The sequence below is a fragment of the Talpa occidentalis genome, unplaced genomic scaffold (assembly GCF_014898055.3).
Source record: "Talpa occidentalis isolate TD23 unplaced genomic scaffold, MPIMG_talOcc4v2.1 talOcc4.7, whole genome shotgun sequence".
NCBI lineage: Eukaryota > Metazoa > Chordata > Mammalia > Eulipotyphla > Talpidae > Talpa > Talpa occidentalis.
Genome location: NW_023605083.1, coordinates 115,104,273 through 115,120,388, shown reverse-complemented (window position 1 = coordinate 115,120,388; position 16,116 = coordinate 115,104,273). Strand labels below are relative to the sequence as shown.

At 57.4% G+C, this 16,116-nt stretch overlaps 1 protein-coding gene across 9 annotated transcripts in view; it reads left to right on the top strand.

The window, feature by feature from the left end:
* The first annotated feature begins 336 nt into the window (after positions 1-336).
* The window catches only part of CACNA1G (calcium voltage-gated channel subunit alpha1 G), a 62,375-nt gene continuing 46,595 nt past the window's right edge, over positions 337-16,116 (top strand). For 7 of the 9 annotated variants that reach the window (XM_037494811.2, XM_037494807.2, XM_037494815.2 and 4 more), the window contains exons 1-8: positions 337-744; positions 7,584-7,695; positions 7,844-7,977; positions 8,324-8,421; positions 10,500-10,659; positions 11,160-11,460; positions 11,628-11,720; positions 13,925-14,708. In XM_037494811.2, coding sequence (XP_037350708.1) covers positions 503-744; positions 7,584-7,695; positions 7,844-7,977; positions 8,324-8,421; positions 10,500-10,659; positions 11,160-11,460; positions 11,628-11,720; positions 13,925-14,708 — 1,924 coding nt within the window. In that variant the 5' untranslated portion in view covers positions 337-502. The remainder of the gene's footprint in view (positions 745-7,583; positions 7,696-7,843; positions 7,978-8,323; positions 8,422-10,499; positions 10,660-11,159; positions 11,461-11,627; positions 11,721-13,924; positions 14,709-16,116) is intronic. The other 2 variants (XM_037494809.2, XM_037494808.2) reach the window with 1 other exon arrangement.

Sequence of the window (16,116 nt, the reverse complement as noted above, 5' to 3'; positions counted from 1 at the left end):
AGCGCTCCTCCCCTCCCCCCGCGGCCGCCGGCGCGGGGCCGGGGCGATGCTGACCCCTTAGATCCAGCTCCAGCTGCGCCGCGGGAAGAGGGGCGCTCCTCCCGGGAACCCCCTGCCCGGCGCCCCCCTTCGGTCTTCTCGCGGGGCCGCTTCGCCGAAGGTAGCGCCGAGTCCGGCGCCCGGAGCCTGGGCGCGAAGCGAAGAAGCCGGAACAAAGTGAGGGGGAGCCGGCCGGCTGACCCGGGGGGTCCCCAGGGGCCCCGGGGACGCGGGGCTCGCTCCGGGCGGGGCTTCCCCGCGCCCCGGCGCCCGGCGCCCGCGGGCAGCATGCCCCTGCAGGCAGGGGGAGCTGGGCTGCACTGGCCCTGCTGGGGGCTCAGCCTGCGCCCTAGAGCCCCCCAGATGCGACCCCGCCGGGGACCCCCGGTTGCGTGAGGACACCTCCTCCGAGGGGCGCCTCTCGCCCCTGTCGAGACCGCCCCGGACCCCGGCTGGCCAGAGGATGGACGAGGAGGAGGATGGAGCGGGCGCTGAGGAGTCAGGACAGCCCCAGAGCTGCCTGCGGCTCAACGACCTGTCCGGGGCCGGGGTCCAGCCGGGGCCGGGGTCGGCGGAGAAGGACCCAGGCAGCGCGGACTCCGAGGCGGAGGGGCTCCCGTACCCGGCGCTGGCCCCCGTGGTTTTCTTCTACTTGAGCCAGGACAGCCGCCCGCGGAGCTGGTGTCTCCGCACGGTCTGTAACCCATATCCTCCGGGGCGCGACGGCCGGGCTGGGGGGTCCGCAGGGGGGCGGGCCGCGCCGCCAGAGGGGACCCAAAGCCAGGTGAGTGAAAGTGAGCCTGGAAGGCGGCGGGTGCGAGGAGGGGAGGGGGCGTCAGCGTGGCGGCAGAGGTGCGAGCAGGTTTGGCCCAGACCCCAGGCCAGCCCCACCTTGGTGCACACACCTCAGCCCTCCTTGGGGGATCGGGCTCCAGGCCAGGACTGGGGAGACGTGCCCTGCTGGTTTGCAACTGGATGCTCTCCAGATGTGGGCTGGGGAGGGTCGTCATCCTCCAGATGTGGGAAGCTTCGGGAGTCTGGGAGCTCCACTCCGCCCGCCGCGCGTTAGCGAGCAGGGTTTGGTTTCCGAGTTTGGGGGGTGGGGTGGGGAGGAAGCTGCGGGGACGGGGGAGGGGGGCCGCAATCTCTTAGGTACCCCATCTGCCCCTATTCAAAGTTTGCGGTAGATTCTAGGGTCTGATCCCCGCCCCCACCTGGTCCTTGAGGCTGAGGTTTTTACTGACCCAGAGGGAGATGTTGGGGGGGGGGCGGGGACCAGGTCCTAAAACCCCCACCCCCACCCCGCGGGTTGGAGGCACAACAAGGAGATTCCGGCGGCGGCTGATGTCAGGGGCGCAGAATGAGAACAAGATGTGGTGGAAGGGAAGCTGTCTGCCCCCAGAACTGTAGTAAACCCTTTTGGTTGGTAGCCTAGTACCCTGAGTGTCTCCCTTCTCTCCCGTTCTTTATTCAATGCAGGGTGCTTCAGATTGGGTTGGGAGTTTTGTGCTGGATTTTTTCTCGTGGAGGGAAAGACTGTGGCGAGGGCTTTGGCAAGAGGGGGATGGGATTAAGCCCATCCGACTAGCCCCTCCCCTTTCACAAGGAGTGCTCCTGCCTGATGGCTGAGCAGGTATGGGAGACTGCAGCCCTTCAAGAAAGTATTGGGGGGACAGTGAGGCTGAGCGGGTGCACTGAAGTCCAGTGCCTACTAAGATGGGTTTGTGGGAATGCGAGCCCCACATTCTAGGGAGCTAGATTTAGCACTGCTCCCACCCTTTTGCCCAGATTGGAGAAGTATGGGAGACCCCCCCTTATCCCCAGGGCCTCTCCACCTCAGTCCCTAGCACAAAGCGTGGCTTGACTAATGCCAGGCTCCAGGTTCGCGGGTGGGTCCCGCCACTGCCAGAAGGAAAAGGGGGGGGGCACGCTGCCATCCCAGACCTTTGCGACTTCTCCCAGCTCCTCCCTCCTAGCTCAGAAGCTCTTTTGGAGCCAGGGTGGGAGACCTCAGGTCTCCCTCGTAACCCCTGAGAGCCCAGCCCGGACTCTGCTTTGGCGAGGGAGGTGTGGGAAGCTTGGTGCCGCCCTCACTCTGCAGCTCTGCTGCCTCTAGTGCGCAAAGCCGGGATGTGAGCTTGGGTCACCCCCAACCCCCATCCTCTCTACCCCATGGGTCTTTGGGAAGTCCCCCTCGTCACACCAGCTCACCATTCCCTCTCCCCTGTCCCTCTGCTTTCCTCTCTGAGTCGCGGAAAGAGAAAGGTGGGGCTCAGAGGCCTGTGGACCTGCTGAATAGACACATCTGGGGTTCCTTCCCCCACCCCCAGCCCCTTTCTCCAGAGGTGGAGATGGGGAACAAATGTCTCTGCGAAGCAGGGGTTCTGGGTATTCCCCCTATGCATCCCTAACCACTCACCCTCTCCATGACTGGTGCAAAAGCACCCTCTCCTGGAGCCTGGCATCTCCCCCCACCCTTCAGGTGTCCAGGAACGGTGAAGAGATCTTCTCTCCCTTTCCCCTCCCCCTCCACGAAACCCTGACCTCTTGGCTAGCATCTCCCCACCTGCCCTATCTCCAAACAAGTAGCACATGGTCTGGGGGTAGATTCCTTCCTTGAAGGTTCTGGGAGGGGGCAAGAAGAGAGGGTTGCGGTGAGAGAAGGAAGGTGGGAGCCCAGTGTTCATCTTGGGGTGAAGTAGCAGACGGACCTCCGGGTGGGGGTTTCAGCATCTCCAGGTCTTTTTGCGCCCTGGAGCCTGGGTTGACTGAAGGTGATTTGAAGCAAGGGGGCCACTTAAGCTGTGCCCCCACCACAAAGGAAATCTGTATTTTCACTGTCAGAGAGGTTCTGACCTGACTCTTGGGCCTCAGTCTTTCCCTTCCGTCTTTTCTTTACCTGAAAGCCACCCTTGTTTCCACAGGGTTTCTCTGAGGGGCATAAGGACACCCCCTCCCCCACCCCTGCTAGTGCCCGAGGTGATTGGGACTCTAGGCATTCTTCTCTGGCCCTCCTCCCTTTAAGACACCCAGTTTCCTAGAGAGGAGATTGAGACCCTGGTAGGAAGTGGTGTGTGAGGGTATGAGGGTGTGCGTGGTGTATTCTGGAGAGAGAGGGCAGAGAAGGAAGAGGGCTTTCAGGAGTGCATGTTTTGGTCTTGGGGAGACTGGGGCACTCACTGACAGCCAATTCTGAGCCAGAAAGGCCCCCCTCCTCGCTTTACAGGGGAGTGTGTTGGACTTTCCAGTATGTGTTTCTTCAAGTGTGAGGGAATGCGCTTCCCCTCCCGGGAAGGAGATCCTGAGCATTCCCTCTCTGGCTGTTGTGTCACATCTGGAAGTTTGTGTAGGAGTTTCTCCAAGCTCAGAGCCCAGCACAGCTTTTTCTCATTTGGAAATCACAGGCTGGCATTTGGGATGCCGAGAGGGGGAGTGGGAGGGGGGCCAGAGGGGGAGAGGGGAGCTTGCCAGGAGTGGGGGGAGGAGGAGGGGGAGGCCTGAGCAGCCGGAACCCTAATGGCTTCCAGAAGTGAGTGTGAGTATGTGACTGCGTCACTGTGTGTGTCTGAGTGTGTGTGTCTGGAGGGGAGGGGGCACTAGGAATTTCTGGAGCTTTCCTTGCCGCTGTCCCAGTACTCCAAGTTGTCTGTATCTCTTACCTACAGAGAAATCTCCATTTTGATGCTCAGAGGATGTGGGGGGGTTCTTTCTGACTCCTCAACAATTCTCTCCTCTCATTTTCTGGGTTCTGGGAAGAACCGGTGAATTAATCAGAACCGGGGGCCAGAGAACCCCCTTAGCACTCTTCTATTCTGGGTCCATCTTCCTTCTGGGTCGCACACCCACTCTGCTCCAGAAAACTGTTGGGGAACTCCCCATCACCCATAGTGCCAGTTGGAACCATTCCTGGGATTACCCCTACCACACAGCCCCCCCTCACCCTTTGCCTGCTCCCGCCCCAGCTCTCACCCCGCCCTGCCTGCTTCGGCTAGGATGGCGACAGACACAACTGCTCACACACGCAGACATGCGCGCATGCACATGCATATACACACAGGCGCGCGCGCACGCACACACACACACACACACACACACACACAGACGTTTGAATCAGATTTCTGGCCTATTTCCCCTCCCAGAGATTCCAGCGGCCAGCTCGCTTGTGTCTCTGTGTCTCACGTCTCTGTCTCTGGGTGGGGCCGGCTGCCTTTCTTCAGGCTTCAGTTTTTAGTTCAGCTGGAAACCTCTCTCCCCACACGCCCACACACTGGAGCGGAGGTGGGGAGACCACTGGAACCTGGCTTGTCCACGCGGGGAATCCCCCTTCTAGGCTCCCTCCTGGCAGCCCCGCTGCTGAGCCCCTGTAGCCCACCCCACCCGGGAAAGGCTGAGTCCCATGGACACGGCCTCTCTGCAGGGTAGGTGACACAAGGTCTCCACCTTCCTGGGTCAGGCTAAGAGGCCAGGATTCCAGGACCAGGCCTGTTTCCTCCTGGGCATGCCGCAGTCTGATTTCCAGGTTCCTAGTGGAGAACAGGGCAACCTGAGGGCTTGCTCCCCTTCTTGGTGGTCATGCTAGGAGCCCCATGCCCCTGGCAGTGCCCCAACGCTCCTTCCTCCTCTCCCCCCCTTCCTTACAGCTGCCTGGCTAGACAAGAGCTCTAGATAAAGCCCCGTGGAGAGGAGGACTCGGTTGTGCAGATAACGTGCTCTAGTTCTCTCTCCTGGAGCAGAAGAGGAGGGAGGAGGGATGGAAGTGGGGCTCCTCGCTATGCCATGTCCTTTTTCTCTGCTTTTGATGGTGGGTTGTGGGGAGAAGAAAGATCCTCCCCTCTGCTATCCCCCTCCCCTTTGGGATCCACTCCAGCCCGGACAGTCACCATAGCAACAGTAGACATGTGACTGCACAGGTCTCGCATAGTCACTATGGCAACCAGTGTCCCCCGATTCATTGGTTGCCATGGGGATTTGTCACATGGTTCCCCCCAACCTGATAACCTGTGGGTCTCCTCATTTCCCCTTCCCTGTATGAGGATGAGACAGCAGCCTGGGTAAGGGGAGTTCATGTATGAGGGGTTCCTTTAATTACCATGGCAACAAATCCACACCACCTGGTGACACATCTCCTGTTGTTATGGCAACAGAGGAACATCACACAGTGACATACGGTCATGTTCCCAAGGAAACGAGTCCAACCCTGAGAAGGGTGAAACACCCCCTCCCCGTTATTTCTTGGTTCAGATTGTCCCAAATTTTCCTGTGCCTTGTCTTCCCTGTCCATTTCTGTTTACCTGCTAGGAAGTGGAGAGGTAGAGCAGGCAGGATGTACTGGGAGTAAGCTGAATTGCTAACGGAGCACTTGAGAAGAGGCTTCTGTGGTTAAGAGCTGGGGGTGAGGTTATTAGGACTCTGTAAGAGGCTCCAGTCTGAGCATGTGTAAGGTGGGGGGACACAGAGGAGGGATAGCTCCTCTATAGTGTCACTTCTGCCTCCTTCCCCCCAAAGTTACAATCAGTCTGTTACTATCGAGGCAAACAAGGTAGGAAACCATGAATGAGGAGTACTTCTGGCTTCTGGGCAGATAGAGAAATAGGTAGCTTGGTTGGTTGACTCATCATCCATTGGTTCTTTCTTCGCCGGTATTGATCATCTGCTACCTGCCAGGTGCTCCTCTAGGGTGTCTCGGAGATCCCCTGCCCTAGCACGGAAGCCGACAACGCACGGATGACTGTAACATGGTGCAATCGCTGCCATTAGAGGCCTCCAAGCAGGTGTGGGGCACCCCTCCCCCCAGGAGAACTACCTGTGTAGCATCATCTGCTCACACAGGTCCCTCCAGACCCCTTCTCCCTGCAGAGGCGAGGAGGGGGTTAGTTGAGGAAAGCAGGCCAGTGCTTGAGGGTAATTGTGTCCTTCCCCTTCCAGATGATGGCCTCAAGGGAACTCCCTCCTTGTCCCCTTTTTTCCAGAGTAACCCCTGGCTGACCCTCATTCTGGGGAGAGATCCATTGGGCTCTGGCTCCACTCAGGAAAACAGCTCCATGGAAACAGAGCACTTTATTTCCCCCTTCCGTTTACTTACCCCCAAAACCTAGAACTATTTCTGTTTTCTTTTTTTTTTCTACTCTTATTGTGCGGAGCAAGTGGTTGGGGAAATGCAGTGCCTGGGGACATCTAGGGTACCTCTCTGTGGGAAGGGGTGCGAGTCTGAGGGGAAGGGCTGGGTGACAGCGGAGGGGTAAGAGGCCTGTGTGGCGATTGAGAGGGTCATGGGCTCCTGGGGAGGATTTGGGGTCTGAGGTTCAGGACAGAGATGGGGTATGGCTGGGAACAGCTGGGAAGAAAGTCCTTAGGTCTCTGGCCAAAGTCTTCTCGCTCCAAAAGAGAGATTACAACAGGAAGACTCCGTCTGCTCTTGGCCCTCCCTCTCACCCCACTAGGCCTGGCTGGGTGGTCATGCTGCCGTGACACCCCTCATCCTTCTCCCCAAGACCTTCTCCTTCCCCGTCTCATAGTTTCCTCGAGGAAAGGATGCTTGTGTCTGGTGCCTAGAACCTAAAGTCCAAAGGCCATTTTGTACATTCTCCTGCTGATGGGCCGGAAGTGAGCTGTTTAATAAAATCCACTATGTGGAAAGATTCGGGGCTTAGAAAGACTCCCCGACCCCTTGCCACAGAATCTGTTTTAGTTGGCCCCCGCTGGGGCTTTGCTGGCCGTCGTGATGGCTGTGTGGTCTGTGTGTGCAGGGCCCTGTCCACGCTGTGTGAGTTGGGGGCTTGTGTCCAGCACAGGGCCTGGTGCGTCCTGGGTGCTCATATTTCAGTGGGTGAATGTACCTAGAGGCCATCTGAGTGCTCTGAGAGGTCAGAGGGGCAGCTGGTGGGGAGGCAGCCTGGGGATCCAGCGCTGTGGCGCGTGCACACCATCCTTCCGGATGGTCACGAGGGGCCCTTCCTGCGTGCCTGAGCGACCATGGAAGCAGCTGTCCCAGATCAGGAGCCTGGGGATCTCAGCCTCCTCCCAGCGGCCCCGGTGACCTTCAGCGTATGACTCTGGCTCTCTGGGCCTCAGTTTCCTTGGGTTCTGGATCCCTCACGGGGCTGTGGTGAGCCTCGAGTGGGGCTCGGTGTGACAGTGTTTGGTAAGCTGCGAGGCAGGCACAATCCGGCTTTAGGTTTGTGTCACACATTCACATACATGATCTCATTTGCTTCTCACATCTTCCCTGGGAGATAGGGAGAACAGAATTCAGATTCAGCAGCAAACTCTTGGTGTTTGGCATTTCTGCAAGCACGATCGATTCCTCCCCCAAATGTCTTGTGCAAACACAGTGTTTGTGGCTTTTCCTCCTTCACAGAGGAGGAGGCTGGGTCCAGAGCGGTGAGGTGGCCAAGGGGGACTGGGCCTGGGGCTGGCTGATGTGTAGGCTGGGCCCTCGCGTGGCCCTGGGGTCATCTCAGCTAGCTTTGGGAGGTCAAGGGCAGGGGTGGGGGCCCAGGCACCGCTCCAGCACTGGCCAGCTGTTTCCTTGACCGCCCGGCTACCTGGTTTGAGCGCATCAGCATGTTGGTCATCCTTCTCAACTGCGTGACGCTGGGCATGTTCCGGCCGTGCGAGGACATTGCCTGTGACTCCCAGCGCTGCCGGATCCTGCAGGTGAGTGAGGGTAAGGTGGGTGGAGGGCCGGCAGCTCCACTTAACACTCTTTCCTCTGCTCCAACCGGCCCGCTCTGGTGGGGTGGGGTGGGGATGGTGGTGTCCCCTCACCCCTTCTCAGTTTCAGCAGCTCTTGTCCCCACATCAGGCCTTTGATGACTTCATCTTTGCCTTCTTCGCGGTGGAGATGGTGGTGAAGATGGTGGCCTTGGGCATCTTTGGGAAAAAGTGTTACCTGGGAGACACCTGGAACCGGCTTGACTTTTTCATCGTCATCGCAGGGTGAGGGTCCCGGACTGGAGGTGGGAGAGCGATGGATCAGATGGTGCCCTCCCCCATCCCACCCCACTTACTGCGCTGCTTTCTCCCCACTCTCCGCTAAGGGTCGAGCCTGTTCTGCTCTGAAATCCCTTGCCCCTCCAGTTGCACCTCCCTTGACTGTTCTCTCCTCCTGACTTGGGGGTGACCTTGTCCCCAGACAGAGAGCCTGCACTTGGGGTCCCTGCATGGAGGAGGGGGAGGAGCTGGAGGTTGTGCTGCCTTCTATGGCAGAATTCCTCATTGACCTCTTTTGACCCCCATGGTGGCCTCAGACTCAAAGGGCCTCCCTTTGGGCCCCTCCCTGCAGGATGCTGGAGTATTCGCTGGATCTGCAGAACGTCAGCTTCTCAGCTGTCAGGACAGTCCGCGTGCTGCGACCCCTCAGGGCCATTAACCGGGTGCCCAGTGAGTGACCCCCCCACCTCAGCCCCTGGACAGAGAGCCCCAAGAGGAAATATGCACATCTCACACCTCATCCCTGCCTCCTGGTGCTCACAGGTCTCATCAGGGCCCAGCACTCAGGGCTGGGCACTCTGAGACAGATTCCACCAGGGAAGGGCTGGGGTCTCCGGAAGCAAATGGCTCCCCACAGAATTATGGGAGTCACCTGGAAACACCCCCTGCCTCATTGTAGCCTGGTTTTGGGTCAGTCTCAGAAACGTCTCAGATGATCCCTTCCCTTCAACGGGATGGCCACTGTCTCCAGTGGAATAAAGGCTGATGGGCCCAGGGGCGAGAGGCTGGCTGTCTAGGAGGTGTGGATGCAAAGTGGGATGGCCTTTTCTGGCCAGAGCAGCCTCTCCTGTGTTCTGGTTCTCAGGGGGAGACCACACTGGCCTTGTCAAATGTGACTTCTCTCAAGATAAGGCCGGCTCAGGCCTCACCCTCGTGCCTGTGTCCCCTGCCTCCTTGCTACTCCTTCCAACCCATTGCAGCAACTGACTGCCGGGACCATTATCTAAATTAAACCGCATTGGTTTCCCGAGCCAGCGGAGCTTTGGCAACTCTAGCTCCCCCTACATCCTGCCCCCACCCCAGGCCCCCTTTTCGACTCCCCAACCTACACAAACTGCAGATGGTCTCTGCTTGGGTCCCAGGGGTGCGGGAGTGGGTAAGGGCATGTTGCTGGGGGTTCTGTGCCTGATGTAGCAGTAGAGTGTCTGTAAATGTGTGTGTGTGTGTGTGTGTGTGTGTGTGTGTGAGAGAGAGAGAGAGAGGGAGAGAGAGAGAGAGAGAGAAATGTGGCAGCCTCTGGGTGGGCAGAGTTGCTCTGTGTCCTCCAGGCACTGGGGTGCTTTGTGTTTACAGGAGCTCCAGGGGAGGGGCATACCTTCTTCTCCTCTCCCACCCCAGGTGATGGCTGGCAGATTTATAGGCCTCTGTCTAACCACCAGTGTAATTCCCTTAATGCAAACCCAGAGGAATTGATCTCAGTTGGAGCTCTGAGGCACAGAGGGGGAGGGGGTGGGTATGGGGGAGCGGGAATGTGAGAAGATGGGGCTGAAAGGTGGGGGCAGGGTGGCTGCAATCACCGAGAAGGTTAATTAGCTGCTGCTTAGAAGCTTTTTCCCTAGAGGGGTCAGGGACCCAGGAGTGACAATCTGGGGGTCAAAACCAGTCATTAGAGGTCATGTGCTTGACAGGGTGGTGGTCTGGGGGCTGGTTTAGACCAGGTGGCTGATTGGGTCCTAGACCTGGAACAGGGAGGGGGCGCCGAGTCCCTGATGGGACTGTTTGGGGCAGATCACAGTGGCTTTCCCCAGAAGGGGTGGGTGAATGTGACCTGAGAAAATAGCCTTGTGTTTCCATAGGGCCTGATTTGGGGATGCTGACCAAGAGGAGAGTAGACTCAGGGCAAGGTGTTCAGAACCACGGTGAAGCGCAGGGCGTCTTGGTCCCTACTGAGAAGCAAGCTGTCAAAGTGAGATTCCTGCCTGCCAGTGCCCCCCTAGGGTTCTCTGCCTCAGTTTACCCAGTGATGATAACTTAGAAAGGTCATGTGGCTGTGTCTGGTGTGCGTGTGCGTATGTGTGCGCGTGCGAGCATGTGTGCATGTACACAAAGGAGGCCTGGTTTTAACTCCAGGCACCCACCTTTTAGCAGCTCTGTGACACTGGACAAGTCTTGCCAGTTCCCTGAGCCTCCATCCTCGCCTGTAAATTGGGGGTGATATCATCTGTGCTCTGACAATGTTGGGACACTCAGTGGGACAACAGTGCAGGAAAGCTTTGGAAACCACGGGCTTGTTGCTGGCGGCACTGTGCGCTCATGAGTGCAGTGGGCCGGTGGGGAGAGTGGGTAGGGCTCAGGCATGCAAGGGCTGCTGCAGAGTCAGAGGTGTCTATTGGTCTCCCCTCCAGCTTGAGCCAGGCCGTCTCAGCCTCAGGGACCCTGGTGGCCCCCTTTGGGAGTGCTGCCAGGCCCGTGGCAGCCAGCCTTGCCCGGCCAGCCTGGCGCCCCCAGCGTGGCTTCTGCCCCCACAGGCATGCGTATCCTCGTCACGCTGCTGCTGGACACTCTGCCCATGCTGGGCAATGTCCTGCTGCTCTGCTTCTTCGTCTTCTTCATCTTTGGCATCGTTGGAGTCCAGCTGTGGGCAGGGCTGCTTCGCAACCGATGCTTCCTGCCGGAGAATTTTAGCCTGTGAGTGGGGCACAGCCTGGGGGCTGACCTGGGGGTGCTTGTGGGCTGGGGCCACCACTCCCCCCATTGCTATTGATTTATCTGTTCTCCTATGGGAGACAGGACTGGTTCTCAAATGTGACTACATATTGGAGTCTCCTGGGGGGGTTGAAAAATTACTGGGGCTTGGGTTGCACCCCCGCAGATTCTGATCTCATTGACTTGGGGTTCAGCCTGGGCATGAGGATGTTTATAATCTCCTTCATGATCCTAATGTGCAACCACATTGGAAAACCTCTGCTCTAACCTTCCAACATCCTGACTGGAGTTTCACATTCAGTCTTCATGCTCCTGGTGTCCCCCACTGATGCACATAGTTCTCTGCCCTGGCCCAGTGCTTTCCTGGACTCTGCTGCCTTGCCCTGCTTACCTAACTGCATGCCTCAGTTTACCCCAGCTCTCCCTTCCTGGCCCTCTCCCTGGAGAACCCTGCTTCTAGCTTCACCCTTTCCCCTCCTCAGCCCCCTGAGTGTGGACCTGGAGCGCTACTACCAGACAGAGAATGAGGACGAGAGCCCCTTCATCTGCTCCCAGCCCCGTGAGAACGGCATGCGGTCCTGCAGGAGCGTGCCTACGCTGCGCGGGGAGGGCGGCGGCGGCCCACCCTGCGGCCTGGACTACGAGGCTTACAACAGTTCCAGCAACACCACCTGCGTCAACTGGAACCAGTACTACACCAACTGCTCCGCCGGGGAGCACAACCCCTTCAAGGGCGCCATCAACTTCGACAATATTGGTTACGCCTGGATAGCCATCTTCCAGGTGGGGCAGCCTGGCCACCAGAGTGTCCCCAGAACACAAGCGCTGGGACACGGTCCAGGCGTGCAGTGGGTGATCTTAGGGTTGGGATGGGGTCAGGGTCTATGGAGGAGACTGCAGGAGGCTTTGGGGCGCCCAGAGTCAGCCTGCCCCCCCTGCACCTTCCCCAGGTCATCACGCTGGAGGGCTGGGTCGACATCATGTACTTTGTGATGGATGCTCACTCCTTCTACAACTTCATCTACTTCATCCTCCTCATCATCGTGAGTGACTCCTCAGGCCCCTGGGGGAATAGGGGGTCCTTGGGAAACTGGCGGGGGGAACCAGAGAGGGAAAGGGTTGCCTGATCTAAAATTCTTCAGTCTCAGGACAAGTCCTGTAGAGACACAGCAGCAAGGGACATGTCATGAGGAGTCAGGAGGAAATCCAAGGTCAAGGTCTGACTGTACTGTTGACTGCCGCTAATAACCTTGGGCAAGTTACCCCCTCCAGGTCCCCAGGCCCAGGCCCGACCTCTGACTATCAACAAAATGAGTGTCCCTCAGCCTTGGGTGATACTGCCTCTCCCAGGGGACCATTTGGAAATGGCAAAGGGTGTTTTTGTTACTGCTGGCATTTTGCTGGGGGTCAGGGGGAAGGTGTTAAATAACCTGAAATGGCAGCCCTGCAAACAAAGAGTATTCCACCCCAAATTCCTTTCATTTGGTGTTGAGAAACACCGCATGATCCATTCCTCCCTTCTCAGAAGTTCCCAGACTTTATGAGGGCAGAAGACAGAGAGGGAAATAGCAATATCTGATAGTTCTAATCGTTACCATTCATAAGTAATAATTTAGCTGTCTCCACTTATTTATCATGCTACTTCTTAGGCTAATATTTATTGAGTACTTACTATGAGCAAGTCCCTATTCTAAGCACTTTTTATGTGCTGGTGCATTTAATTCTCACCAGGATCCTGGTATTGTCTCCATTTTACAGATGGGGACACTGATGTGTTTCCTCATTGGTGTGACCTCGTCGTGTGCTTGCATGCACGGTGGATTCATCTGGGCAGGGTTATAGTGATGTGTCCTGTAACATCTGCTCTCTGCTAATCCTCACGCACTCCTGTGAGGTAGAGGTGCAGGGGTTGTGATTTCAGAACCCAAAGGAGAACCCTGAGCCTCAGAGGGATTGGTCACTGGGCTAAGTGAGTAGCTGGAGCTGACAGTTCAAGTCCAGCCCTTTTTCCATGTTACCAAGGGACCAACGGCAGAGCCAGACAGAGGAACAGATATTGAGAGAAAGAAATTTCAGGTCTACTTGGGACCAAAGACAAGCTCCAGAGGGAGGTAGAGACAGTCCTTTGTGAGTGATAGACAGCAGGTAGGCCCTGAGAGAGAGCAAATCCTCCAAGCCAACCCCCTGGGCCCTGCCACCTTCACTGGTGCGGAAGAGTGGCCAGGCTCTGGGCTTCTTCCCATCCACTCATCCCTGGGGTGGGGACAGAACCAGCGCCTCAGGGAAGCTGATCTCTTCATTATGCTGCTCGCCTTAAGCTTGGGGGAGGGGAAGGAAGCAGACAGGGAGGTAAGGGGCCTAGTTTCCACCCTCCCACACACCCCCTGAAAAATCTTTCCAAACAGCTCTCTGGAATCACACTAGTGAAGCTAATTATCATAATTACTAGGACACAATCTAGAAAAAAAAAATCTGCTTTGTCACCATAAATATTCATTTCCTTCATTCTGGATTGTTGTCCAAGCAGTGGCCACTTCAGGGTCCTAGAGAAACTGAGGTGTAGAAACAGGGCTAGGGGTGTATGTGGGGGTAAGTCAGAGTGGCAGCTTGGTAGTCTGCAGGGTTCAAGGTTCAGCCCATCACCCACATGGGGGGGAAGCGAGGCAGGGAGAGAAGGGATATATACAGACAATGGTCAGGAGATACTGAGGTCCCATGGTTAAGGGTGTCACTCAAGGTCACTCAGCCAGAATTGAGACTAGAAGCAGGAGTCTTGTGAACAGTGTTTTTGCCCAAATCTCCAAGTCTCAGTGTGAAAGCTCCATCTCCCCAAGATCGCATTCATTTCCACAGCCTTCTTGACTCATTATGGAAACTGGGGAGAGGTGCTCAGCATGTCTGTGGTTGGCACGTTTGGGGGCAGGGAGTCTGGGAGATTTCACTGCAGGCTAGCATCACGATCACTACTAATCCAGGAATCCCAAAGAGCGTGGTTCAGGTCTCAGCTTTGCTGTGCCTTAGCTTAGCTGAATGATCTTGGGCAAGTTCCTTGACCTCTCTGAGTCTCAGTTTCCTCACCTATCAGATTAGATTATAAAACTGTCCCCTCCTGAGAGTGTCATAAGAGTAAGACGAGATAGTGCTTGGGCAGTGCTTGGGCCCAGTGCCTGCCCTCAGTATGCAGTGGCTGGCTTTGGGATTCCCTTTTCTTCAGGACATCTCCTCTTCCTGTCCCCACCCCCAACAGGTGGGCTCCTTCTTCATGATCAACCTGTGCCTGGTGGTGATCGCCACGCAGTTCTCAGAAACCAAGCAGCGTGAAAGCCAGCTGATGCGGGAGCAGCGTGTGCGGTTCCTGTCCAATGCCAGCACGCTGGCCAGCTTCTCGGAGCCAGGCAGCTGCTACGAGGAGCTGCTCAAGTACCTGGTGTACATCCTCCGCAAAGCAGCCCGCAGGCTGGCCCAGGTCTCCCGGGCAGTGGGTGTGCGGGCTGGACTGCTGAGTAGCCCAGCACCCTGCGGAGATCAGGAGCCCCAGCCCAGCGGCAGCTGCTCTCGCTCCCACCGCCGCCCCTCTGTCCACCACCTGGTGCACCACCACCACCACCATCACCACCACTACCACCTGGGCAATGGGACGCTGCGGGGACCCCGAGCCAGCCCAGAGATCCAGGACAGGGATGCCAACGGGTCGCGCCGGCTCATGCTGCCACCACCCTCGACACCCACCCTCTCTGGGGGCCCTCCAGGGGGTGCAGAGTCTGTGCACAGCTTCTACCATGCTGACTGCCACTTGGAGCCCGTCCGCTGCCAGGCGCCCCCTCCCAGGTCGCCGTCTGAGGCGTCGGGCAGGACTGTGGGCAGCGGGAAGGTGTACCCTACTGTGCACCCCAGCCCTCCACCAGAGATGCTGAAGGAGAAGGCACTCGTAGAGGTGGCCCCCACCTCTGGACCCCCCGCCCTCACCAGCCTCAACATCCCACCAGCGCCCTACAGCTCCATGCACAAGCTGCTGGAGACACAGAGTACAGGTGAGAACTCTGGAAGTGTGGTGGCACCCCTGGCCTGGGACCCGGGTGGTGTCCCAGAGAGGACGGGGTCTGGAGTCAGAAGGAATGGGCTTGGAGTCCCACCCTGCCATTTGCAGCCTTGAGACCCTCAACAAGTCACTTCTTTGAACCCTAATGTTTTCATCATTTAAAAAGGACGCGCACTTCCTGCTATTGTAATAATAGCAGTGACTGTCATGCAGCATCTGTTATGTGCTCTGCTCTGTGCGTCCGCAGTAGTGTCTAACGATTGCTGAAAGGTTGTTGTGTGCCTGTCACACGCTTTGCAGCAAAATCCCATTGGATCTTCACACAGCTTAAGGTGATAAGCTTTCTTATTGTCCTCAGGTTGCTGATGAGAAAGAGGGGGCTTGGAGAGGTTGTGTGACTTGTCCAAGGTTGTGCTGTTGGTGAGGGCTGGATGCAGGGGTGACTCGGGCAGGCAAGTGGGTGACCGTGGACAGCTCCATGCCCCACACCCAAGAGGCTCTTGTAAATGCAAGTTCTGTTCCCTCACCCCTGGGGGACCGGGGCCTGGAGAAGCAAGCTCTCTGGGGGGACACCTGGGGTAACGGGGGAGTGAGATGCTCACATCCTGTGGATAGACTCCTCCCGCGCGGACAGACTCACTGCGCCGCAGCCCAGGCCTGTACTTCAGGAAGGATGCGGCACGTGGGAGAAGCGGGATATGTGTGGGCTGTTCAGTGGGCATGTGGGCTGGAGCAGGAAGGTGCCATCGCAGAACTCAATGCACAGGCTTCTTGTACCAGCTTTCCTACTACCCTGCCATGGAACTCGAGCATGCATGCATGTTCCCGCCTGTGGGGACTTCCGGGCTTGGGGGACCGCTGTTGTCAGTTCCTTACTGACGAATGCCTGTGTGTAGCAGCACCCCAGGGAAACCTTTGTGTACGCCTACGAGGGGCTGGGTCCTAGGCTGGTGCTTTCATGCCCCTGCTGTCCCTGGGGAGTCTCTGAGGTCCCTTTGAGCTCTCATGCTCTGTGATCACAGCTGGGCTTAAATGGATGTCGGTGTCTTGGGTTGGTCACTGTGTACACACACGAGCACCTGCTGTGTGTGTGTGCATGATGGTGGCTGGTGCATGTGCCCGTGGCGCACATTCTGGTGTTCATGTACATGTGTGTGCACATAAGTCTGATGTGTAGGTGCTTGTGTGCACTCATGGGGGCATGTGTGCAGGCCCATGGGCGCATGTGCTTTGTGTGATAGGCACCTGTGTTTGGTGTGCATGTATGTGTGATACGAAGATGGTACTATGTGCACATAGCATTGTGTGTGTACAAGGGTGTTAGTGCACCTGGGCATGTGTCTGGTGTATGTACATAGACACACATGTGGGCCTTAAGGATCCCTTGGAAAGTGTCACTA